The sequence below is a fragment of the Phoenix dactylifera genome, chromosome 3, assembly GCF_009389715.1.
Source record: "Phoenix dactylifera cultivar Barhee BC4 chromosome 3, palm_55x_up_171113_PBpolish2nd_filt_p, whole genome shotgun sequence".
Lineage (NCBI taxonomy): Eukaryota > Viridiplantae > Streptophyta > Magnoliopsida > Arecales > Arecaceae > Phoenix > Phoenix dactylifera.
Window position 1 is genome coordinate 1,190,026 of NC_052394.1, and position 25,885 is coordinate 1,215,910.

The 25,885-nt window shown below is 38.3% G+C and overlaps 2 protein-coding genes across 7 annotated transcripts; both read left to right on the forward strand.

Annotated features, from left to right (window-relative positions):
* The first annotated feature begins 262 nt into the window (after positions 1 to 262).
* On the forward strand, positions 263 to 18,891 carry LOC103703591 (E3 ubiquitin-protein ligase PRT6-like). 4 transcript variants are annotated; one of them, XR_005510901.1, is made up of 19 exons: positions 268 to 736; positions 1,340 to 2,443; positions 2,708 to 3,948; positions 4,040 to 4,180; positions 6,702 to 6,945; positions 7,035 to 7,778; positions 9,387 to 9,584; positions 9,759 to 10,417; positions 13,197 to 13,248; positions 13,336 to 13,987; positions 15,581 to 15,789; positions 15,903 to 16,438; positions 16,541 to 16,645; positions 16,776 to 16,842; positions 16,925 to 17,002; positions 17,613 to 17,681; positions 17,929 to 18,029; positions 18,190 to 18,303; positions 18,457 to 18,891. XR_005510901.1 is itself a non-coding variant. In XM_039124169.1 (19 exons), exons 1-18 carry the CDS (start codon positions 665 to 667, stop codon positions 18,001 to 18,003), a joined length of 6,159 nt encoding a protein of 2,052 aa, XP_038980097.1. In that variant the 5' UTR covers positions 268 to 664; the 3' UTR covers positions 18,004 to 18,029; positions 18,190 to 18,891. The 4 variants fall into 4 exon arrangements, 3 of the variants coding, with proteins under 3 accessions (XP_038980098.1, XP_038980097.1, XP_026658922.2); XM_039124169.1 differs by having other exon boundaries at positions 9,759 to 9,948; positions 10,036 to 10,417; positions 18,190 to 18,891; XM_039124170.1 differs by having other exon boundaries at positions 263 to 399; positions 18,190 to 18,891.
* Positions 18,892 to 20,429: 1,538 nt separating this feature from the next.
* LOC103703590 (target of rapamycin complex subunit LST8-like) lies at positions 20,430 to 25,231 on the forward strand. Of its 3 annotated transcripts, none has more exons than XM_039124173.1 (8): positions 20,430 to 21,021; positions 21,683 to 21,783; positions 21,870 to 22,034; positions 23,881 to 23,958; positions 24,150 to 24,386; positions 24,514 to 24,704; positions 24,813 to 24,884; positions 24,981 to 25,231. In XM_039124173.1, the coding sequence occupies exons 5-8, from the start codon at positions 24,151 to 24,153 to the stop codon at positions 25,070 to 25,072; spliced, it is 591 nt and encodes a 196-aa protein (XP_038980101.1). In that variant the 5' UTR covers positions 20,430 to 21,021; positions 21,683 to 21,783; positions 21,870 to 22,034; positions 23,881 to 23,958; position 24,150; the 3' UTR covers positions 25,073 to 25,231. The 3 variants fall into 3 exon arrangements, with proteins under 3 accessions (XP_038980101.1, XP_038980102.1, XP_026658954.2); XM_026803153.2 differs by having other exon boundaries at positions 20,437 to 21,021; positions 24,098 to 24,386; XM_039124174.1 differs by having other exon boundaries at positions 20,434 to 21,021; positions 21,870 to 23,958; positions 24,098 to 24,386; positions 24,813 to 24,854.
* The last annotated feature ends 654 nt before the right edge of the window (positions 25,232 to 25,885 follow it).

Below are 25,885 nucleotides of genomic sequence, written 5' to 3' on the forward strand. Positions count from 1 at the left end.
TATAATCTAATATTATTTGGTATCAAACAATTATTATTATTATATTTTTATGTATATTTACATACGTTTTTATGTATGCAGGTCTAACTTGCGTGCATCAATTTATATGATGTTCTCCTGCTCCTAAAAACATTTTTCTCTCTTCTTGCGTCCACATTTCTCTCACCTTATTACTGGAATAGAGAAAAAAGTCAAAACAAAAGAAAAGCGGCGTGCATCTATCGCAAAAGAGGAGTTTATACATCAGCGGGTTCCTTGCGAGGGTTCGAGACGTTGGAACGCTGGCCGTAGCAGCAAGTCGGTTCGGGGCGAATAAATACCGGATAGGGAAGAAGGCGGTGGCGTTGTGCTATCAAAACGCAAGATCGCACCGCCTTCTTGAGTTGCAGAGGAAAAGGGGTAAGGAAAGATCTCGGATTCCCGAAACCGTAGGAAAAAAACGGAGAAAAAATTAGGGTTTGTTAGGGAGGGAGAAGCCCATGACCCCTTTCTTTCATTCCCGGAAATATAGAAAAAAAGAGAGAAAAAGCTAGGGTTTGTTAGATAGGGAGAAGCCCAAGACCACTTTCTTTCTCTCCTTGTAGTATCTCTATCCGCGTCCATAAACCTGGGGCGAGGAAGCTCGAGAGGGATCTGCTGGAGTTGCGCGAATTGGCTGCGGCTCATGGCTGGAATGGAGGTCGATTCACCGCCAGAGCGGAATCCCCCGCTGTCCCCCCGGGATCGCATCGTCGAGGCACGACTTCATCATCTATTTGTCTCTCTCTATTTTTTTTCTTGTTTAAAAGATTTAAGGGGGATTGAGGGGAGGTTATTAGCCGTCAAGATTCTTTCTTTCCTTCTTCCGCTTATTTTTTTCGCTGATTTCAGTCTATTTTTCCTCGCAATTAGTAAGGGTTGCTTCGGAATAGCGTTTTCGATTTTGAGAGGCGATTTGCATGAAAACATACGAGTTAAGATAACGATCTGTGCGATCTTCTTTTTCCTTTTTTATTTAATTCCTTTCATATTTTTGGGGAACAAAGTCGAAAGAAAGTAGCTTTTTCCGACTTACGTGGGAACCCACTAAAAATTACTGTGCTATGTGGAGATTAGCTGCAATATTAATGGTAATGCACGAAATGTAGAACCGAGTTCAATTGAGAAATATTAATGGGTTTTACTGAAATGCCCTATTCGTCTGCCCTATTCCACCAATGCATTAAACGTTCATACTATCTTTTAAAGAAAATCTGTATTCTTGAATTTCCAATGGCGTGTTTATTATTTCACATTATCTTGGGGTTCGTCTATGAATTCTGTTTAATGTAATAATATTTTTAGCGTTTGAAATTTCCAGAGACTAATTCGGCAAGGGGTTCCCCTGGATCGGCTCGAACAGCTTCAACTGGGACTCGTGAACTTTGTGAAGGAAAACAAATCCTTTGTTCAGGAGATTGTGTCTGCCATCTTACCAACTGATATCCACGTATCTGAGCCTCAGAAGTCATCTAAGTTGGAGTCTGGAGGAAGCTCCAGCTGCATAAATGTTGATGAGTTTGGTGAGAGCATGTTGTGGTTACAATGGCTTATGTTTGAGAGTGAACCGCAGGCAACTCTGCAGGATTTGGCTCAGAAAGCTGCTGGCCAACGTGCTGTGTGTGGGGCTGTTTGGGGACGAAATGATTTGGCTTACCGCTGCCGAACATGTGAGCATGACCCAACCTGTGCAATATGTGTTCCATGCTTCCAGAATGGCAATCACAAAGATCATGACTACTCGATTATGTACACTGGAGGTGGATGCTGCGATTGTGGAGATATTACTGCCTGGGAACGCGAAGGATTCTGTTCAAAGCATAAAGGATCAGAACAGTTCCAACCTCTCCCTGAGGAGTTAGCAAATTCTGTTGGACCTGTTCTGGATGCTCTTCTAGTGTGTTGGAAGGACAAGGTTTCATTAGCGGAGCTTCTGAGGCTCCTCAGAGAAGGTGACCACAAAGATGCATGTCCTGAGGTTGCAAATGAGTTAACTTCTGCAGTTGTTGATATGTTGCTTGACTTTTGCAAATGTAGTGAAAGCCTTCTTAATTTCATCTCAAGAAGAATGCTTCAGTGTATTGGTTTATTAGATGTTCTTGCGAGGGTGGAGAGGTTCTTGGACACGGATGTTGTGAAAAAGCTTCATGAGTTGCTTCTAAAATTGCTGGGGGAACCTCTTTTTAAGTATGAGTTTGCAAAAGCTTTCACAAGATACTATCCAATTACTGTAAATGAAATCATTAAAGAGTGTAGTGATTCAATGCTTGAAAAGTATCCGCTATTATCGACTTTCTCTGTGCAAATATTCACAGTGCCTACTTTGACACCACGACTTGTACGGGAGGTGAATCTGTTGGCTGTACTTCTGGGATGCTTGAGGGACCTTTTTCTTTCTTGTTGTGGAGAAGATAATAGTTTACAGGTAAGATAACGATGCATTTTTCTCCAATATTACAGCATCACTCCCAAATTTATTCTTTATTGTCATTTGAATAGCCTTGCTGTGAAAGTTTTGTTTGCTACTTGTTAAGGATCAAAATTTACTTAACTTGCTTGTGAGATTAATCAAGGATGTGGTACTCTTACCAGTACACATGACAACTGGGTCTTCAATTTGTTATGTTCTTCAAGATATTCTTGTCATTCTCTTGAATCATTGTGAAATTTGATCGCAAAACTTTTGCAGGCAAATAAATGGGCAAATATGTATGGAACCACAATTCGTCTGGTTGAAGATACACGGTATGTTATGAGCCATGAGGAGGTTCTCAAATATATTACTCATGAGCGGCCTGATATTTATAGAACTTGGATCAAACTTTTAAGCCTCGTACAAGGCATGGATGCTCTAAAGAGAGCTACAAGTATTCACACAGAAGAAGAAAATGAAAGTCTGGATGCACCATTTGTGTTGGGACACTGTATTGGCAATGTCCATACTCTTTTGGTGCAAGGAGCATTTTCTTTTGCCGAGTCCAAGGAAATGAAGGATGTTATGGAAGTACAAGGTTTGAATGACAGTGATAGTGTGCGCCATGCAAAAGTGGGAAGACTTTCTCAAGAAAGCTCTGCATGTAGTTTAAGCAGCAGAAGCAGCAGATTGGATTCTGGATTGCAATATCATGATGTAAACGTTGATATACGGAATTGCCTGTCTATTCCATCTCCTGCCATATTTTTGATTTTTGAATGCCTAAAATCTATGGAGGGTTGGTTGGAACCAGAAATTGCTCGGAGGAACAATTCCTTTGGTCCTGATGCTATTAGTAGCAGTGGTTATAATCTCTTGACTTTGAGAAAGAAGTTGTTTAGAAAAAAGAAGGGCGCGAACAGTAATAACGTCTACAGGACATCTGTGTGTAGGGAGGATATGGATGCAGCCCAAGTGCCTACCCCTAGCGAGCATTATGAGAGGCTTAAGGATCCGCTTATTCATGGTATAACTGGTGGTAATTCGATGGATGTTGATGGCACCACTGACATGTCTTCTGATCATGCTTCTACGAGTGGATTGTCAGATGATAGTCTTCTGGAGATAGACCTTGGTACCGAAGTGGAAGCATTGGGTATCTTGAATATGGCTAACTGGCCTGATATAGTTTATGATGTCAGTTCACAGGAGATATCTTTTCACATTCCTCTACATCGTTTGCTTTCGTTGCTATTGAGAATAGCAATGAAAACTTGCTATGGTGAAACTGAAAAGTTGGAGAAGGCACTTGTGCTTTCTTCACTACCTACGTCAGCATATCACCAAGAATTTTTTCGGCAGGTTTTCGGTAGTTTACAGCCTTATGGATTTTCTGCTTTTGTGATGGAGCATCCGCTAAGGTTAAGAGTATTTTGTGCTCAAGTGCGCGCAGGCATGTGGCGTAAAAATGGTGATGCTGCCATATTTAGTTCTGAGTGCTATCGTTCTGTGCGATGGTGAGCTTATAATGAATTTTATTGAATTTACTGTTAGAATGAGATCTTGAGTAAGCTAATCTGAGGTTTTCACTTTTTTCTTACTCTCTAGGTTGGAACAAGGGCTAGAATCTGATCTATTTTTGGTACAGTGCTGTGCTGCTTTAGCTCCTCCAGAGTTGTTTGTTAGGAGGATTCAAGAAAGATATGGATTATCAAATTATACATCTCTGAATCTGGCAGAACATAATGAGTGAGTATCTAGTATCTCCATGTTGGCATGTCGACATGTCAAAATGTGCATTTACTGTCTTTCTTTTTCCCGAGTTTAAGTTTAGTCATGTTCATTTCATGCATGTATGCCACAAATTTGTGATAATGCCCTGTAGCACATTTTTGTTGGTGAAAGAGAAAAGCAAAGCTAATAATGAGGCATCTGCTGCCAGTTTCATGTTCCTACAAGTTTTGAGATTGTGGTCAGAACAAGAGTGAGAATCATGGTATCAAGCACCAGAGTGATTGTGGTCAGTAATTAGTACCGCATCTCAATTGGATGCTGTAGTACATTTGATGCGATAATTCGGTTGAATTACAAAAATAAAATAATTAAAAACAGAGGGAACTAAAATAATTCAGAAAAATAGAGAGAAATGGTTAAATTTGCTATCATATGCTCTGCTAGCCAAGGTAGGAAAATTTATGTTGTATATACTGAGCATGGCTGTGGCTCGAGAATGTTGAAAAATTTTGTATGGCTATATGTTGGTTGATGTTTTGGGTGGCCATGGCCAATATAACTACATATGTACTCTGATCATTAATGTTGGCAATGGATTCCTTGGCACAAAGGAAGAAAAGTTTGAATGGAATCATTTGTTCGCTAGCGATGGGATCTTTTGAACGTCAACAAGGGCTGCAAAAGCTTTAAGTTAGCCTTGAGATTTGAGGATAAAAACAGCATTGAAGATTCTTTTACCCTTTAAAAATTTGTTGCAATTTTTATTAGTAGTGGTACTGCAATACAGGATTTCTTTATTTTTTGAGGGAGTGGAGGGTGGCTATGCATACAGGTTCAGGCCAATCAAATTATTTTGTTCTTTTATTTCCTCCGTACGTTGTAATTATTAATGGTAGTGGTTCTGCAATATGTGATGGTGACTTATGAGGGGATCTGGTGGTGTCAGATTCTGGTTGACCTATCTAGTTGTTTTTTTCCTTTTTCTTTCCGAACTCTGTAACTATTGGTAGTTTACAGTATTATTAATTGGCGTGTACAGGAGGGAGGGAGGTTTGTGGATTATGAAAATCCATCTTTCTAGGATTGGGCTAGTAACTCCTAACACCCGTCCTCTTTTGTCTATGCCGGTAACCTTAAACTTGCAAACTTTGTAACTTATCTTGAAAGTTTCAAGGTTGTTTTTACTGAAGATATTAATTAATTTTTGATGTGATATAAAAATCCTTGTACCAAACCTCCACCTTCCCTTTGCGCCGGGGGAGTGGGGGTGTGGAGGTGGAAGGGGCATGAATATGGGGGTTGAGAACTGTCCTTTTTTTTTTCCCCCAAATTGAAAATCTGCTATATGATTTACGTTGTTCGTCATGTCTTTATTTTGAGCATTATCAAGTTATAAAACTAACAAGCCACTAAGGTCATTTACAGTCTGCTAAGGTTGCCAGATCTGGCAGTCTTGGCAGAGAGGAAGAGCAGTTGGGGGAGGGGGCTGAGAAAGTGAAGGAGCGGGAGAACGGAGAAAGATACCACAGGGGGTCACAGCCCAGTCCCATGGGATTGAAAAAAAAAAAGATCTTGAGAGGTCTTTTTTTAATCTGGCAGCAATCGGGCCCTTGACACCCTACTTTCTTCCCCACCCACTCTAGCTCCCTCCCTCCCTCCCCCTGGCAATTGATTTTTTTCCCCCAGCTATAATTTTTGATGAAACCTTTTTCCTTCCAAAGTAAAACCTAATTTCAAAGCAGCTTTCTTCCAACCTTATTTGAACAGCACTGTGTTCTATAGTCTAATTTGATTTCAAATACTTTTTTTTAAGTGGGAAATTTAGTGGAAGTACCTTTAACTTGCTGTCATGAATCTTGGGGCATTGAAGTTTGCAATCTTCTCATGGTTGTGGTAGATTTTCATTAGATCATAACAAGTGTTTGTAACAATTCCAGTATATGAATCAGGTCCATTTTTGTTGAATATCATTGTGCCCTGTATGTCTACATTCCAGAAATTTGTTTATGATTTTTTCCTTTTTTGGCACAGAAATTCCTTACTAGAGTCAAAATATTTTAGAATTGAAAGTTAAGTGGATTGTATAATGAACAAAAATCAGAAGACTTTTTTTATATCAAAAGCTTTTAGTGCCTAAATATATCGCAGGGAATGGTTTTAGGAACTATGTTTTCTTGCGCATGTGTGTCCCTTAGTATGTAGAATTATTTTTTGCTGCATGGGTTGAAGCAATAAGTTACCGTTTGTTTCTGTTCTGGATTTTTATCTGTTCATATTGCATGGTAGAACCGTTCCTATGGGCATTTTGACAGAGCAGCAGAACTTCTTGGACAAAGATTGCACTTCTTAGGACAGCTGTATTTACTTACTGAAACTTTGATCTATAATACAGAACCTTCGTATTTGAATTTTGCTTGGTGCTTTTATTAACCAGTTATTCTAGAGTTTGGAAAAAAAAGGTGTGTGCATGCACACGAGTGTGTATGTTCTAAACAGATCTTTTAGTAACATGCCTCAAGGAAAACATTGTTTTCAGGTATGAGCCAGTTCTGGTACAGGAAATGCTCACTTTCATCATACAAATAGTCAAAGAACGGCGTTTTTCTGGATTTTCTCTAGTTGAAAATTTGAAGAGAGAATTGGTATGTAAGTTAGCTATTGGAGATGCTACTCATAGCCAGCTGGTAAAAGCTCTTCCTCGTGATCTTTCAAAGAGTGATCAGCTTCAAAATGTTGTTGATATGCTTGCAGTGTATTCGAATCCCTCTGGCATGAAGCAGGTGTGGTCCATGTTGTGGTATATGTTTGCCCTGTCTAAAATTTGATCTGTAATCAATTAAGATTGAACTGATATCTGCCTGTGTTTCAGGGTAAATATTCTCTTCGTAAAGCATCCTGGATAGAGTTGGATCTGTATCATCCCCGCTGGAATTCTAGGGATTTACAGGTTGCAGAGGAGAGATATTTCCGGTTCTGCAAAGTTTCTGCACTTAATGTTCAGCTCCCTCGATGGACTGCTATCTTTGAACCATTGACTACAATTTCTAGAATTGCTACATCAAAAGCAGTTCTTGAAATTATTCGTGCGGTTCTATTTTATTCTGTTTTCACAGAGATGTCACCAGTATCTCGAGCTCCTGATGGTGTTCTCATAACAGCATTGCACTTACTCTCTTTAGCATTAGATATATGTGATTCACAGAGTCGTGATAATCAGTCATGCATGAGTTTTTCTCATCGAGCAGAAGATTCTTTTCCTCTTTTGACGTATGCTTGTGAAGGATTTAATGTGAGTGCCTCTAATGAGTCATTTTTCTGGAAGAATCAAAGCTTGCTGTCACTGCTTGTTTCGTTAATGAGGAAGCATAAGGAAGAAAATGATAAGGGTATTTCTGAGACAAGGCAGTGTGATATTGCTTCTCTGATTGAGAATTTATTGAAGAAGTTTGCTCAGCTGAGTACTGATTGCATGGGTGCCCTGAAGCAACTGGCGCCAGATATGGTTTGTCGAATGCTTCAGCAGTTTCCTGACAGTACCATGCATAATTTGGCATCAGCTTCTGGTACTGTGGAGCGTAGGGCAAAAGCACGAGAGCATCAAGCTGCTATTATGGTAAGATTTTGTTGCCTTGTTTCCTTCCCCGGGATTAACTATTTGATGTGATTAACTACTTTAGGGTTTAATTTATGTATTTCTTTCAGCCCTCCAAGCTTGAGTAGTCCTTCACCTTTTCTTTGAAAAGATTTTGTGCCATAACTATGCAAAATTACATGGAAATGTGTCATATCTTATCAACTTGATAGGAATGATTATGCTTTCTAAGTGCTCATTGGAAATTAAAAATGTTACGCTGAATTCAGCATTTTGATTTTGAGACTGTCATTTGCAAGATTGTTTCCTTGGGACATTTGAAGGAAAAGTCCCTGAAGGTGAAAGACATGAGGAAGATCATTTAGGTGATTGAGGAAATTTAACTTTTTGTTTACTTTGTTTACTAACTTCTAAAAAAGAGAATTGTCATGAGCTATATATATGTAGAGTTGTCAACCTGCACATCTAGTTTCTGGTAGCTGTGTGTATTCCCTCTAAGAAGCTTTCATGAGATACTCAAAAATTTCACCTGTACTCAATTTGTAAATTGTCAAAATCTGTTGTAGCCTGCTATTCTCAGACCTTGTGTCTCTAAACCAGGAAAAGATTTGCAAATCTTTCTCAGGTTATCAACCAAGAGGAACTGTGTAGACTGTCTTTTGATTTCCAAGTTGTTGCATCATTGGATTATACATTTTTCAAAAACTTCATTGTAACAATAAGTACTGACACTTGTATTATTCTTGAAACAGTTTTCTATGCTGCTGTTATAGAGAAATGAGTGTTGGCTATTTTATGCATGATTGCAATATGTTATTGTCTCTCATGTGATGCGTGATGTTACATGACTAAATAATCTATAATTGCATTCGTTGTACTGCTCCGAACCGCCTCGTACTGAGGGTGAACTGGCAGTTCGAAAAATCAGGTGAGGAAGGAAGAAGGAGAGAGAGGAGAAGAGATATAGAGGGAGGGAGGCCGAGAAAGACTCTCCCGCCGCTTGGAAAGAGCGAGAGAGGGCTTGGAAGCCCCTCTTGTTTTGTCTCAAATCAGGGCTCCGTTGTTCTAAAACGAAACAAGGGATCCTATATATTTTTTTTGCCGTTTTTCAATTGAAATTGGCAAATAGTTTGCTGAGTTGCTATATATGAAGTCGACATTATCATTTGCAGACTTCAGTTCAAAAAATTCAAAAAAAAATTACGTTTTGCCTCGGAATGATACGGTAAGGACCCGTACTATACTGTTCCGGTCACCAACCACTGCGGATGTTGGTACCGGTTCAATGAACCTTGATCTATGTAAATGGCCACTGTAATATTTAATAAACCAATATATCTAAAAGGATTTATTTGGGATTTGATTTGATTGGTGATGCGAAGCTATGATGTATATCAAATGTATGAAAAATCAGGCATGACGTTAGTTCGATCCATATATGCCATTTAACTTTGCAGTAAATATTGCAAATAATATTCATGGGGTGATGCATGTATGCAAACATCTCCTTTTTGTCTCAAGGAAATTCATCCTATCTGAGCGTGTTGATACTTATCAATAATTGTTATTTCATGACAACTTTATTTATTTTGTGTTACTTGTCTTCCTTTCTCATTGGGTATATTATAGGCAAGAATGAGAGCCGAGCAATCAAGATTTATTGCCAGCCTCAAGTCCATGGTTAGTGATGAATCAGATGCTCCAATATCCAAGCAGGAAATATCAATTGCAGAAGTTGACCATGTCTCTGAGGAATCAGCACCACTTTGTGCCCTTTGTCATGATCCAGATTCACAGAGTCCGTTATGCTTCCTGATTCTTCTCCAGGTAAGAATTTGTTTCTGCTAATTTACTTCAGACATACTGGTTAGCAGGCCTTCACATAATTTTCACTTTTTAACTATCAGCAAGTACTTGTATGCCATCAATATTTTACTGATTTTCTTCGTTATTTTCCATTATTGATTGTACTTTCATTTTTTTACACTTCATTGAAATTAGAAATCTCGGCTTACAACTTTTGTTGAGAGAGGTCCACCAACGTGGGAAGATGGAGGCCAGTTAGATGAGAAGATACAATCATTTGGAAAAGAAGGGCTTTTTAATCCATCTAGTGCTGACTCAAGCAGTCCAGCACAGTTGGTTCTGAATGCTGGCCTTGATTTATCCATTGATATAGAACCTGCAGAGGGTAATGCAATTATTGACTTTTTTGAAGAACAGCTTCCTGATATTAGAAATATTCAACTGCCTACTGTATCATGTGATAATGACACAGACACTACATTGTCTCTTGAGATGGAGGATGAAATCTATCGGTGTATTGTAGAGGACATACGAAGTATTGAATCCCATACAGAGGCACTGGATGGTGAACAGACACATTCTACTTTATGCATTCCAGTAGGTTCAAAGAAAAGTAGAAACATAGAGTGTTCTGTGCTTGGGGAGTACATTGCATATTTGTCAAGAGAGACTTCAAAACGTCAATCTTCCATGTATGGTCTGCAACATCTTGCAGATGTATCACCAAAGCCTACTTCAACTGCTAAATTCAACAGATTTGGCCCGAGCGATTGCGATGGGATTCATATTTCTTCTTGTGGGCATGTTGTGCATCAGGAGTGTCATGATCGATATCTGTCATCCTTGAAACAACGGTATGCTATGCAGACTGTCAGAATATATTCATCTGCTATAGGCATTTCAGCCTTTTCTTTTTTCAAATAATACATTTAACTTCTGAAGTTGTTTTTAATAATCAGAATTTGTTTGTGAAGTTTCTTTTATCTGATGATTGATATCCTTCTTTTGGAAGGAAATGAAGAATGACTCTATGAGATAAATTTGCCACTGAGTGCTTGCTCGGATGGTATCAACCTTTGTGGAGCAAAAATTTGATTCCGGTTGGAGTCAGCCTCGAGGGATTTAGTCGGGATATAGGTTAGAAAAGAGGTGTTAGTCCCTCCTAATCTCAAAGAGAGAAAGAGAGAGAGATACTTTATGAGACAAATTTGCCTACTCTGTGTTATGGGTAGAGTTCAACATATGAGAAGGCAATGTTCATCATGTTTTTATATTCTGAAGTTAATCTTATAACACAACAATTCATTGAACGATCATGATTTTGGATATCAAGTTTTTCTTTTTCCATAGATGGTTCCTGGTAACTCTGCTATAAAATATTATGACTATGCGTTCTAAGCTTCGCTCCTTCATCCAAAAGAACATTAATACCACTTCAGTTGTGGTGCTTCTAATCCCTCCCCCCAAAAATAAGTACACCAAAATGACCTCCCTTAGTATTTTCCTTTATGTTAACAAGGAAAGTCACAATAACATATTATTTCCTAATAGATATTCAATATGTATGTTCACTAGAACTGTATATTGTAGGGAATTTATATTGCTTGGTTGCATAGTGAATCGAGAAACTTAAAAGATCCTTTTTTGTAATGTGGTCAAGTCTGATATTTGGCAATTAACGTCTTCCAGTCTAAGGGAATTATGGTGATCTTCTAAAATTTGAATGCCTTATGGTCATCCTTCAACTTGTAATACCGTTGACACTAGGTGAGGTACGGCATTCCTTTCCCTTCAAAAAGAAAAAGAACTCTACAGGATATTTACAAAATGGTGCTGAATTCCTAGTCAAGACAACTCTAAACAAGTGTGGTACTTGTTATGAGATGTAAAGGCTAGGTGGTGGGGATGTGACCCGCTAGTTATGCATATTTTTCTCATACATTAGGAAGGTCAAACTTCTGAAGTTCCTCTAGATTTAAGGGGAGAAATAGCGAGATGGTATTAGTAGGTGATATATTTTTGCAGTTAGCAAATTATTTTCTGCTTAAGATGGTCATGCTTCTTTTTCTTTTTTTCTCTCTTGTTGCATGGTTCTGGTGGCCTTTTTTTTGTTGGGGGTGATGAAGCAAGGAAAGAGAAATTTCAAAAATAGCTATAAGTTTTGGTAAAAATTTGAATCCAAAGTCAGAAACTGTTGGTTTTTGTTGGAAAAGATTCAAAACCAGGGTCTTCAGAACAAAGTTGATTTAGGGAACCAAATATATTGTGTGCGCGCGCGCACACGCGCATGCAATTTATGCTAATTTATGTACACTTTTTAAATTTTTACGTATACTTTTTAAATTTTTTCTGACGTGGCATCTGCCTAAACACTATGGTATGGCTGCCAATTTACCATATGCCTCTCCAAAATTACAAACATTAAAAATAAGAAAATAGGTATAAAACAGTTGATATATCCATATGTTAGTGCACTGCAAAGTAAGCACAGGAGGAAAAGAATGCTTAAGAATAGTTCTTGATATTCAAGGACCATTGAAGATTTTGCATAATGACTGTGAATATTAATTTAAAGGACCATTCAGCTAGATAAGAAAGTACAAGTATTTGCTAAGTTGTCGATAATTAAGAGACCATCATGAAGGTGGCAATCGAACGATCTAAATTCCATCAATTGGAGTTTGATGTGTCAATCATGCTTCATTTCTATCTATTTTGAGAAAAATACCTATTCACACTGCTCTTCGCAGATTTCTTTGTTCTTTACTCCCTGTTATCATACTTTTCTCCTTAAGTGAAAGCAAACATCCAGGTCTTGGATGCTCCCAGTAACCAAGCAAGTGTCATTTTCAATCTACAAAGCTGTACCATCCCAATTGGTGTCTCGTTACTTCCTAATGGTGCGAATACTGTGCTCATTTGCAGTTCTTGTACCTCAGCATTCTCAATCATATATTGCCCAATATCAAACCATACAAGGATGCTAGGGTCTTCCGACTGTTTGATAAGTTGTTCTGTAAGTTTTACTGACAGAATCTTAAACTAGAGGAAAGTTGTGTCTGTGAAAGAAGACCATATAATTGGCCTGAAACTTTCCTGCCAACACACATGGAAACTGCATATTATGTACTATCTTTTGTTCCAACTAATTGTTTTTTAAAACAAATTTGTGGAGAAGGAAAACAGTATGTGTAGGAGAGAAACCAAAATCAATGCAAATGAGATCAGGATACCAGCATCATAACAGAATCAGTCATCTTGATTAAATTATCGGGACCTGTCTGTGAAAGAACGTCAGATTTTAGATCTATAAGTATGGTGATTTATGTTATTTTGGTTTTTGACTAATAAAAGTTTTAATCAAATACTATACTGATGAAATATATCAGTGTGGCAAGGATCCAAGTCCTATGTCTAGCATGCACTGGATTTAAACATACAAGATGTAGCTCATGTTTGAGTTCTTAGAGGTCAAATTTATACTGGATTAATTTTAGTCTTATCTCACTTATATAATATAATTCATTTCATTTGATAGGGTTAGTGAAACTTTGTTATTGATAGTTCACTGTTGCTCGTCTTTTGCTTGAAAAGAAAATTCTTCATACTTTCTGTTTCCCTGCTATGTTTCAGATACATTAGGAGACTTGGTTTCGAGGGAGCCCACATTGTGGACCCAGATCTGGTAAGATATATTTCTGTTGTGATAGTGTTGCAATTATTTTCATGACTTGTTATCATACCTTCTCCTTAATATTTTGCTTTTTTCCAGGGAGAGTTACTCTGCCCAGTATGTCGCAGATTTGCAAATTCTATCCTTCCTGCATTCCCTTGTACTTCTAATAATGCCTGGAGGAAGATGGGGATATCAATCAATGGTGCTACACCGACTAATATAACATCATCAATCTCATCAGATTTGGTTGGTGGCATTTTACGCCTTCCCCTTGCATTATCCATTCTTCAAAGCACATCGAAAATGGTTGGACAGAGCAGATTCCTCGAAGCCTATTCTGGAAAGCCAAGGGAAACCATAGAACCAGCTCTGGAGCCCGCCCTTCAAAAATTGTTTACACTCTATTATCCTCGCAGTTATGGTAGCTTGTTAGCATCTGGTCGGCTCAGTCATTCTCCGATTCTCTGGGACACACTTAAATACTCTATTATATCTACAGAAATTGCTGCCCGTGCAAGGCTGAACATGTGTTCCACTGGTTCAAAGTCTTGCCTCGAATCTTTATATGGTGAACTCCATTCTTCTAGTGGATTCATATCGTCATTGCTACTTCATGTTGCTCAATCTGCTCGCAGTTTAAATCCTCATGAAGTGCTTCTGAGGTTCAGAGGCATTCAACTTCTAGCAGGGTCAATCTGTTCTGGTGTGTCAGGGGATAACAATTTATCAAAAGTTGATAAGCCAAAAGGTATGGTTTTATCCTCTTGTGGATCTTTAACGCTGCCCTTGTGAATATCAACCATGCTATATGTTGCATATGAATGACATAGTCTTCAAAGCTGTTTAGAATTTGTAATTTATTAAAATACGTGGAAGAAGGTAAGCATTCAGTGTTCTGGCTGTTGATGTTTATTAGCAATGGATAATGGGCCCAGGTTCCTATTGCGAGTATTTTTTTTGTTCTTGAAGTTATTTTTGTTATTGCAATGATTCAGGGCAGTGATCTAATTTAGAAGGAAAATCCAACTTCCCTGTGGTTCATGTTGTGCCCCCTTTGCTTATTCTACCCAAAGTTTGCTGCTTATTTGCTTGCTTTTGATGATGGTCTATTTGATGTTCTCATGTTGCAGTAGGAAATGAAAGAAATTGTCTTGATGATCTATTTTGTTTCTGTAGTTGCTTGAAGAAAGTTCTATTCTAGCAGATAAGCACCATGGTAGGTATTATGCATTAGTTTTGATGGATGAGCATGGTCAAGAAGGAAGATTTATGCGATACTAGGCGACATCACCTGGTTGTGAGCAGAATCATCCTTTCAAGCACATTTAGCATGTCTTATATCATGGGTTTTTGTAGTATATGGAAGTTGCTGATCTAATACGAGAATTTTGTGATGTTCACTTCTATGGCTGCTTCTTTGTGGATTTTAAGATAACAAATAATTGGATTGCCTATCTTTCTGAAATTAGGGGGTGTATTTGTCTGTTTTGCTGGGGAAAAGGGTCCCATATGATGCCGGATTCTTGGTGAAGCTTGACAGATTAGATGCAAGAAGAAACACAAAGTGGTGGATGAACCATGTGCATAGATTGTGCTTAGTATTATAGAATATGAGGTTTAACCCAACCCATGTCAACTGGACCTCTTCCAGTCCATTCTTGTTGGATGGAAAAAAAAGTCCTGGTAAGGTCATTTTTTTTTCTTTCTATGGGATTCGGGCTGGCCCACTCTGAAAAAAATCCTTTAAATACTATCTATGGGCCTAGCCTGGCCTGTGCTCTTATGAATCCTGTTGGATTGCACAGGATTATCCAAACATGCCCTAAGATATTGAAGAGACCCATGGGATGACCGCCACTTTATGTTGAATACATAACATGTTTTTGATTGCTATAAAGATGGTGGTCCTTGGCAAGGATTTTGTTGAGAAAAGAAGTGGTTCAGCACAAGGACACACCTTAGGGATGGTACTTATGAAGATTTGGCCATTATCTTTAAAGTCTTAAGTCTTTTGTGGACCTTGAGATTTTAGCAATAAGAAGCTTAGTGGGACCTCTTGTTGATACCTCTACCTTCCTCAGTGATAGGATCTGTACTTTGGATCAGTCTTGACTAATTTGGTTTTAAAACACTTTAGTTTCAACCTAATGCTAAAGTAAAATAAAGAATATAAGTGTAATTATTTGCTATCTCTCTATGTATGTATTCTAATATGCTCCAAGAAAAAGTTTTGGTAATACAAAAACTAAGGGGAACGTTTAGTTTACTAATAGAATAATATCATCAAATGCACCAAAGCAAATGCAGATTTTACATCCCCAATTCATTTCGTGTTTGGCAGGTACATTCTCTTCTGTGCTGGAATGTGCTGACAGTGGAGAAGCCTTTCCCGACACTCAGTTTTGGAAACAAGTTGCTGATCCTGTCCTTGCTCAGGATCCTTTTTCTTCATTAATGGCTGTCCTTTTTTGCCTTCCACTTCCATTTATATCATCAAGCGAATTCTTCATCCCTTTTGTGCATCTCTTCTATGCGGTTTGTGTTGTTCAGGTATATAATCTAGAGTATTGTTCTGGAAAAAACTTGTGGCTGCACGGTTATTTTGAATACCTTTTCATTTCTCTTCTTTGTATATATAAACATAAGGACATGATACTTTGCAGGCATTGATTACATGCTATGGCAAACATGATTTTGACATATCGAGCTTTGGTGACTGCCTTCTTAATGATGTTTCCAAGACTATGGTGGAATCTGAACTTGTTAGACAGTATTTTGTCTCAAACTATATTGATACCTCTTGTCATCCGAAGGATATGATCCGTAAATTAACATTTCCTTATCTACGAAGATGTGCGTTACTCTGGAAATTGCTAAAATCCTCAAGGTTGGCCCCACTCTATGGCAGTTTTTGTATATGGGAAGGATCGAATCTATATACAAGCAGTGATGCATTAGATACTGCTAACTGCCTTACAGTAGAGCTTAACGGGATAAAGGAATTGGAGGATATGTTTCAGATTCACTCATTGGAATTGGTTCTGAAGGATCAGGTCGTGCATGCTTTATCCTTAAGATGGTGCGAGCATTTGCTCAAGAAGTTCAGAGTTTGTAAAAATAGAGGTGTCTTATTTTCCACTCCGGCAGTTCCCTTTAAGTTGATGCAATTACCTCGGGTTTACCAGGATCTCTTGCAAAGGTTAGGATTAAAATATTTTTAAGCAGACTTGATATTGAATGTTGTTAATTTTTCAACTCAACATGATCGGTGGTCATTAAATTAATAACATTGGTGCAACAGGTATGTAAAGTTACCGTGCTCTGATTGCAAGTCTATCCCAGATGAACCTGCATTGTGCTTGCTTTGTGGTAAATTATGTTCTCCAAGCTGGAAGCCATGCTGCCGGTTCGTATAATACTCTTTTAATCTCATGCACATAGTTTTTATGCATAATTTCCTTTTATCTTGCATTCTACTCTTATATATCTGTGGCTTCATAAATACGCCACCTAAATTGCTGATTTCACCCCTTTAGGACGAGTAAATGCGTAAATCATGCGATGGCCTGCGGTTCTGGCGTAGGTGTTTTTCTGTTGGTCAGGGTAAGTCTATGTAGTCAATGCTTGAATTCATAAGGTCATTACATTTTCTTAGCTTTATTACTGATGATTGTCTTGGTTACAGAGAACCACAATCTTATTGCAGAGATCTGCAAGGCAAGCCTTTTGGCCATCTCCCTACCTGGATGCCTTTGGTGAAGAGGTACTTTAGATTATTTTACAGCTCTGAAACTATGACAAGAGAATTATGTCTCAAAGATGCTATATGGTATTGTTGTATATTTGACTAGTACCTCTCAAAATCAAAACTCAATCTGAAGTTTATAGCTTTGACAGTTTCAACACCTCACCGCTCTGCTCCCTTTCCTCTTTGATACATGAGTGGGTGGTATTCATGTCTCTGAAGCCAAAGATTCCTTCCCTTGCAGGCATTGATCTGCATTTCAAATTAAGAGCTTGACTTAATCAGCTTAACATTCAAATTTAATAATTGTAAATGGATGAAACATGAGCATCAAAGATAGTCGGATTACTTTAGTTTTTTATTGTTAAGTTATCGCCAAAGTGATGCTACTATGTATCATGAACAGTTCTTAGTTTCAAGACTGAATGGCTTCTACATTGATGTTAAATACACTGCATTATCCAATACTGCAGATGCATAGCTTTGTACATGTGCACGAGTACAAACACAGACAATTAGCATTTCAAGTGTTCTCTCAGGCTCATGATGAATTTGCTCATCACTTGGTATCCCATTCCTTTTCTCTGTTTACTGACTTCTTTGTGCACCATACTCCCTCTGGGTGCAGGATCATGACATAAGAAGAGGAAAACCTTTGTATTTGAGCGAGGAGCGCTATGCAGCTCTTACATTTTTGGTGAGCAAATTTGACGCCTGTTTTTCACATGATATATGGTGATGATGATTTCATAAGTGGAGAGCAAACTTTGATCTGGTTGAAAGCCCTGAGGCTAGATATTGCTGATTGTTTGTATTATGCTTTTAATTAAAGATACTTGGTTCTCTATATCTTTTTGTCGACCGACTTTGTTCAGATTATTGTTTTTCGTACATGTGCTTCATTAGTCTTATTGTATATCTAATTTAGTTCCTACATGGCATAGGTGGCATCTCATGGTCTTGATCAGACTTCTGAAGTGCTTCGGCAAACAACCATGAGTTTTTGGGGTTCTGATTAGAACATTCAAATGAATTCTTTGCAAAGGTTTGAATTAAAATTTGGCTATGTTTCATCCTCTGAACTTGTTTTTCGACTTGAATGGTAGTTGGTCCAGGCTTTTTCTTTTTGCTGCTTAAAAAGAAAAAGAATGAGACGACAATTTCCTTTTAATGGGATTAAATCGAAAACTGACATGCAAAAACAGGTTTGACAGGTGCACTTCCACTTATCCATCTTACACTGAAATCATCTTTGGAGAGCCGACTGTTGGTGGAGAATGGACCTCTGTCTTGCAGATTTCATGCGTGATTTTGTCATTGTCAGTTCATGATGCATCGCTTTCCTGAGAGAGAGCACCTAGGCCTTCTATTTCTTGCCTTGCTAATTTCATGACAGTTTTCAGTCCAGTGACTGGAATTGCATGGCTTTATCCTACCTCAGTCTGCTCAATTGAATACTTCAAATTGTGCAGGTTTTTGACTCGGTTATGCAAGCTGTACAGGTGATGGCTTATGGGATGTTCGAAATACTGTTCGTTTACACTTGCATGATACAGTCCTTTTTTGCTGAATATATATTTAGTTGAAACAAGCCCCGAGATATTTATTAAATCATGAATATGCTAATGTATATTGATGGAAAGGTATTCATGAAACGAGCACATGAATCTCAGCATGTACAGACGTGGATTAATTCACTACAAAGGCATTTGTGAATCGAGCAAATGAATCTCAGCATGGACAGGCGTGGTTTAATCTAGGTGGAGGATGCCATTAATTTTTTTTTAAAAAAAGCCAAAGTTTCTGGCTTTTAATCGGTCTCGAGTTTGAAGTCCCCCACATATCTTTATGTAACAGATCCGACTGGTTTTCCATCACTAGATGTGGAAAAAAAAAAGTCTCTCCAATCTCGAGTATCTTGTGTAATGAGAAGTTAATGGGGTTGGTATTGATATTTAAATGCTCATTCAGTTATTTGCTCTCTTTTTTTATCTGGACAAATGCTTTTCGACGCGCCATCTCAGAATGTGGGAAGGGGATAGAGAGCGTGTCCTGTGGGAAAGAAAAATTGATCGCTTAGAAGCGGGGTATGGGGGGCGAAAACCGTTTTCTCGTTACCACCCCGCATCCCATTGTCGCGACTGCCGTCGTTGCCCGCCGCCGCTCACCATTTTTACCGCCATTAGCAATCTTCTTACCATCTACCGCCCTGCTTGATCTCTACCACTAACCTCCACTATTGACTCCACAATCATCGGTCATCGATGCTGGCGCTCGTTATGGCCAACAATGTCTATCACTGTCCATCATTATCGGCAATCTTTAACAACATTTGTACTATTGATATTCTTTATAACAACTTTGGATGATTTGTCACTGCCTACAACCATGGTGGTGAACAATTATTGTTGAATAAAATGTATACATTTTAAACATGCGATGTATATATTACGAATTGCTAATGCAAACGTTTGGAGATATTCATTTTCTTCGAAAAACATATAAAAATATATTATTGATCTCTAACATTATTATGGTCCCCGATAATCTTGACAATTACCTCACCACCCACCACTGTTTACGATCTTTACCAACATCTATCTTTGCCAATTATATCCACCATTGCTCGTCGGTGATATGATCCACTAGTTGTCATGTTCGATGATCTGACATCACACAATCATGGAGGATTGGTGGTAGATATTTATTGCTAGAGAATATGCATATAATAAAAAAAGTAGCGCTCATTATAGGCCACTGATGCATTACATATTAAACTAAAAATATATTCTAAAGATATTTATTTTTTAAAAAATAAATAAAAATAACCAAGTATCATGGTATTTTGATCTCTGCCATAACTACTATTGTGGATGATCTTTAACTTTATTTATTATTGATGGCAATTAAAATCACCGTCCACTGCCAACAATAATCTCTAACTATCATCATTAGTAATCTCCACTAATAATACCCACTATTGCTTGCCATCATTAATAATGTTAACTATTGCCTATAATGGTCATATATTGATAGTAGACGATCATTATTATCAGAGATGATGCACATATTTTTAATATATAACACCCATTAGAAATTACAAATATACATATATGAACTAAAGATATTCATATGGAGAAAATAAAATATGCAGACAAAATAATATTTTGATACTACCAAAAATAGAAAAATGTTCTAAAAAAATTAGATTTGAAGGACATAGTGAAGTAAGCTATTATTATAGAAATAACGAGCCAAGTTAATATTCATAGTGAATCCCTTCCAGCATTAGGTGATTAATACGAATTATTAATTATATCTATAATTGTCGAAGTGATTTTGTTTATATTAAAATATGTGCATGGGAATTGAGCTGGATCATTTGTTTCAAATATATGCATAAACTGATAAACTGCTATTGCACCAACATTTCAAATGTGCATTTGGAACTCTTTTACTATTTTCTAATGCGCGCATTAGTCCAATGGCTGCATCAGCTAGACCGCGGACGAAGAACTGGGGTTACATTCGTGGAAGCAAGATTAGGATTTATACTCCTCAATCTTTTTATAAACCCTTTTCTTGTTCGATTTACTTTGTTTCTCTCAGTTCAACGCTGCTCTCCGATGCTCTCTCTCTCTCTCTCTCTCTCTCTCTCTCTCTTGTTCCTTCCTTTTTTTTGGGTACAGCTCTCCGTCTCTCTTTTTAATGGATCACTACGGATGGAAGATCTCATTCATGGCTGAGGCGGAGTCATGATCCAGCGGAGGGGCGAGGCAATCGGTTGGGTGGTCGAGGGTTAAAAAAAAAGAAAAAGAACAAAATTTTCATCCCTAGCATATCATGATTTGTCCCGAGAGTTCTTTACGGAAGTAGTCGTTCTAGCTTCTGATTTCGTGGATGGATGGGGCAGGGCTGGGGGCATCAAGCTGAGCCAACCTTCGGTGATTCTTGCGACGGCGGGATATGACCACACCATCAAGTTCTGGGAGGCCAAAAGCGGTCGGTGCTACCGCACCATTCAGTACCCGGATTCTGTGAGTGGGTTTTTTTTTAACCCTCAAATTTTTATGGGCTTCTTTCTTTCTTTCTTTCTTCAATTCAGTTTCATCTGTTACAGCATGCAACAGACGACGATTTTCTCCTTAAAATTGGATTTTGAGCGAAGATAAATCTGCTAGCTTTACAGTTTTGTCTTCTCGTGTTGGTGCTGAAAGGCAACATGTTTGCATTTCTTGCGGGTACATGGCCTGCTTGCTATTCTTCGTGCAATCTAGGATTCCTTAAGCCTTTCTTTGCACCGAACTCGGTATCTTCGGTAGATTATTATTTAATATGCTGCTAATGTGACAAAAGATTATTATTTTGATGAGAAGATGTAGCTAGTATTTGCTGCTGTTGGATAATATGTTGCTCCATTAAATTTATGATATACAGATAAAGCTTAACTGTGGGTTCTGCCTTTCTGCCGGAAGTTGTTTTCATGCAGCTTGCATCTTATTTTTGACTTTGAGTTGGAGCTTCATATATGATAGATATCTAACCTATCCTACTGATTTCTTATATTTTAATAATGTCAGGGCTCTAATATGACCCATGCTTTACAAACACACATATTTCATGACATAACTTAGGAAATTCAATGATCTTAAATCCTTTTACAACTATAACCTGATTTATCATGCATGATGTCTGCAGCAAGTTAATAGGATGGAGATAACCCCGATGAGCGATTCCTAGCTGCAGCTGGAAATCCTCGCATCCACCTTTTTGATGTTAACTCCAACAGCCCTCAGCCAGTACGTCTTTATGTTTGGAAGGGTTATAGTCTTTGCTATGGGTATTTTATATATTCTAATACTCTGCTTGCATTGTTTGGTGCCAGGTTATAAGCTATGATTCCCATACTAATAATGTGATGGCTGTGGGATTTCAATGGGATGGGAATTGGATATTTGGATGTATTCAGGTTCCGAAGGTGGCACGGCAAAAATATGGGATTTAAGGAATCTGAAACAGCTTGTTTTCATTGAATCTTGCTGTGGATGTGGTAACTTCTTCAATTTTTGAATTGCCAGTTAGCATTTGTTATCTGCAGAAGTTTTATACGCTGAACTGGTCCCTGACTTGCTGATTATCAAAAGTAGATCGACTTGGCATTTCGTATTGGTGCTGTGACTTCATTCATTGTTGACAGAAGCTTTCCGAATTATGTAGAATGCTAAAAGATACAAAATTGAAGGATATTATTGAAGAACAAGAAGTTGTAAAGGACCATGTATTGCACATTGGTACCCTAATACTATGCAGGTTATATTTTATATGTGTAAATTTGTTAGTTATTTCGATCCTCTCTTGCTTCCTGCTTTATTTTCTGCATCCCTGTTTCGGGACTGCGACTTGTCAATGAGAATATGAAAGTCGTGCAGCTGTTAACACAGTGGTTCTACATCCAAATCAGGTTCAGCTTTAGATGCTACTTGCAGATCTTTTAATGATGTGATCATGATGCAATCTGCTACTAAAACATCCTTTTGATATCCATTTTATTGGACAAATATTTCAAATATTTAACTAATGGTGCCCACAGTTTACTTCCAAATCTACCAATTTCTAGACCATATAGATTGTAAGTTGCTTTTTTTTTAAACTGTTGAAGCATCCCCCAGCTCTATTTTGCTTCCTGCTGTGTCCAGTAAGCAACAACTAAACAGATAAAATCTGGGTGTTTTTTTCCACCCCCAACTTCATGATAAGAGGTGTTAACATGAACTTGGTGCTGCTTATAGTGCCCTTTCCAATTCACTTGGTTCATAGTCTGTATACCAGTCCTCTCAAGTCCGTGCCACTAAACTCAAAACTAGACCCTTTCTGATACATTTCCAAATGTCGGTTTCCACTGTTCTAGAATGGATTGGAAATTGAACAAATGGGTTCCTTAATTTTTCTTTTAAATGAATTGCAAAATCTCAAGCATACATAGAACAGCAAAATAGAAGTCATCGGACAATGCAAGGGAGAAAAAATTTGAGCTGCAAGTGCATTATTGATGAAATAGAGCAAAGTAAGAGAGTAATTATGGGGCCTAAAAGAGGCATATACTGAAGTACACTGTTGAGGATTTATATCTGAAGCAAATAACTTGAGTTAGAAAATAATCAAGGAGAACTGTAGGAGATGATGAATGAGAATGAGGTGATCGAGGGCATAGTAAAATCCTACAACAATCTCTGACTGACTAGATCTGGGTTTTAGGACATTCATGCTGATGCTCTAAACTGCTTAAAGGAGCATGTCACTTGCGTTTGATGATAATTAGGAGAGCAGTGCTAGTGCTCCGTGACCCTTAACCTGGTCCTCCAAAGAAAGAGGACCAGGGGAACTAAATATTACAGTCCTAATACTCATACAACTATATCCAGTTCTGCATCTGTTATTTGCAATTATTATGAGCTTCTTAGAAATAGAAAAAGAGTATTGATGGTTAGTAGTTTGCAGATGAGTGTGTTTGATCCTCGCAAAAACAAGTTGCTAACTGCGACCATTTCAGTTTCTTATCCTGTCAAAGCGAAATGAATGTTAATTATTAAAGTAGTTTACTATTCTGAAATTATGCTCACAAATGAAAGACCAGAAGAATTGTTTTGCTTCTGATATCCTCCTATTGATGGATCTTTGGTTATCATTCAGTATCTTATACTTGGACCTAATACCTTCCTTTTCATGTGCATGCGCTTGCACGTGTATTTTTACTTGGGCCTAATACTTTGATCTGGCAATATGCCTCCTCTCTGAAACTGTGGCAGTTTCTATCCTGTCATAGTGATTCTAAGCAGTGGACCAAATTTGTCTGTCAACTTGAAGAATTCCTCAATGTACACTTTGTCATTTTGCAGAGAGACTTAATATCTGATGATCAAAATGGAAACATACGGGTGTGGGATCTGACAGCAAATTCATGCAGCTGTGAGTTGGTAAGTACATGCGTAATATGGTAAAATGATGAAATTTGCTAAGTGTCTTTGTATGTGTTCCTGAGAATTGACTGATCTTATTCAAAGGGACTTCCCCTTAAAAGGGTTTCTGTCAAACCAATGATTCACTTGAGTGCAGGCGCCTGCGATTGATACAGCTGTGAGTTCTCTAACAGTAATGTGGATGACAGCATGGTGGTTGCTGCAAATAATCATGGAATATGCTGTCTGGCGCCTGCTCAAAGTGACACAGTTATCTCAGTTCCTGTGCCCAGTTTATGCATAGTGATCTGCAACATTCTGATTCTCAAACTGGCATTCAACCTGCTGGAGACAATGACATACTTCGAACCGCTGCATAAGCTACAAGCACACGATGACTACATCTTGAAATGCCTACTTCCACTAGAATTTATTGATCCTCAGAGGTATGTAATCTGAGACTGATCTAGCAGTTAATAATAAATAATACCTTTATTGTATCCTCCAGAGTTTAAACTTCCATCATGACATTGTAAGGGTAAAGTATTTAAGATAGCTACATTATCTTAATAGGTATCATTCGAACAAATTATCCGCAGAGCAATTTCTCCATAAAACTCAGATCCTTGTGAATGCGGTATTCATATTTAGGATCTTACAAGTTCTCAGTGGAACTATTTCTAGGTATCTTGCCACTGCATCATCTGATCATACTGCTAAAATATGGAATGCTGATGGTCTCACCTTGGGACGAGCTTTAACAGGTAAGAAAACTTCATCAGATAGACAGCAAGCTAGTTCTCAACTCTCTCACTATTTTGCCTAGATCTCTATGTTTGCTAATAATCCCTCGTGGATTCTGAACACCTCAGGACAGCAGCGGTGGGTCTTGGATTGTGTGTTCTCCATGGATGGTGCTTATCTGAGAACACGTGCTAGATACAGTATATATATATAACTATTCTTGTTTTGTATCTTTGATTGTGCAATCCAATTCTGCGAACATTTGATGGTTACATCCCGTTGATTGCTATATGCAGCTTCTTCTGATACAACTGCAAGACTGCAGATGATGTCCACAGGGGAAGCCATTAGAGTTTATCAAGGGCACCACAAAGCAGCTGTCTGCTGATCGTGCCGAATCACCACCATCATGATCCTAATCCGTGTACAGATGTCATTCATGTGTAATAACATTTGATAGTTACATCCCGTTGCTTGTTTTCGGTCTTCTTATTTTTCAGTGTCATGAAGTTTCTATTACCAGTCAGCTTTGCTCATGCCTTTTCTACTGTTGTTGGTTGGTTGGTTGGTTGCGCCTTCCTTCCTTTCTCTTTTTTTCTTGTTCTTTATTGGGTTGGTTTGTGTGGGTGCCAGTTGGTTTTTTTCTTCTACTGGTGTGCAATTTTATGCTTAATATTCAATCATTCACTCAGGTCATAATCCAGAAGCACCCTGACCTTGCTTATGCCCAAGTATCATCTCCAGGCTTGAATGAATGATGGAAGAAAGTCTCCCATCTTCTTTTCCCAAGTTGACTAAGGGAACTCGACAGATGCTCGGTGGTTCAGACACCAGAATTCGGCTATATATCTGGATGCGAGAATGAGAGGTTGCCCCACAGCTTGATCTTGTCTTCCATGGATTGACACCCAAAGGTAAGGCAACAGCGATTCTTTCACCGAGTGTGCCTTCATTTATTGAACAAGTCGGTGGCCGACCAGCAGAATTCATTTCTTAACAGATAATGTCGTGAGACATTGGTTGGCATCGGTGAGAATCCAGACTCATGACTTCGTCATTTTATCGGTCGGCAGAAATGAATAAAGCCTTTCCCATTCAATGGAAAGATGCCATGCACGAGATTTCTGCCGTTCTCTCTCGCTAAATTGTACGAGAACAAACTCTGTGGCATGTTTACATCTTCCAATGTCAGAAACAAACG

Bases quoted from the DNA above. Each gene is read 5' to 3' on its own strand.
- LOC103703591 (XM_026803121.2), top strand. From the start codon at position 665: ATGGCTGGAATGGAGGTCGATTCACCGCCAGAGCGGAATCCCCCGCTG. The intron at 6,946-7,034 runs GTGTGGTCCATG...CCTGTGTTTCAG, and splicing joins ATCCCTCTGGCATGAAGCAG to GGTAAATATTCTCTTCGTAA. The intron at 17,003-17,612 runs GTACTTTAGATT...CTCTGGGTGCAG, and splicing joins TGGATGCCTTTGGTGAAGAG to GATCATGACATAAGAAGAGG.
- LOC103703590 (XM_039124173.1), top strand. From the start codon at position 24,151: ATGGTGGTTGCTGCAAATAATCATGGAATATGCTGTCTGGCGCCTGCT. The intron at 24,387-24,513 runs GTATGTAATCTG...TTATCTTAATAG, and splicing joins GAATTTATTGATCCTCAGAG to GTATCATTCGAACAAATTAT. The intron at 24,885-24,980 runs GTATATATATAT...TGCTATATGCAG, and splicing joins GAGAACACGTGCTAGATACA to CTTCTTCTGATACAACTGCA.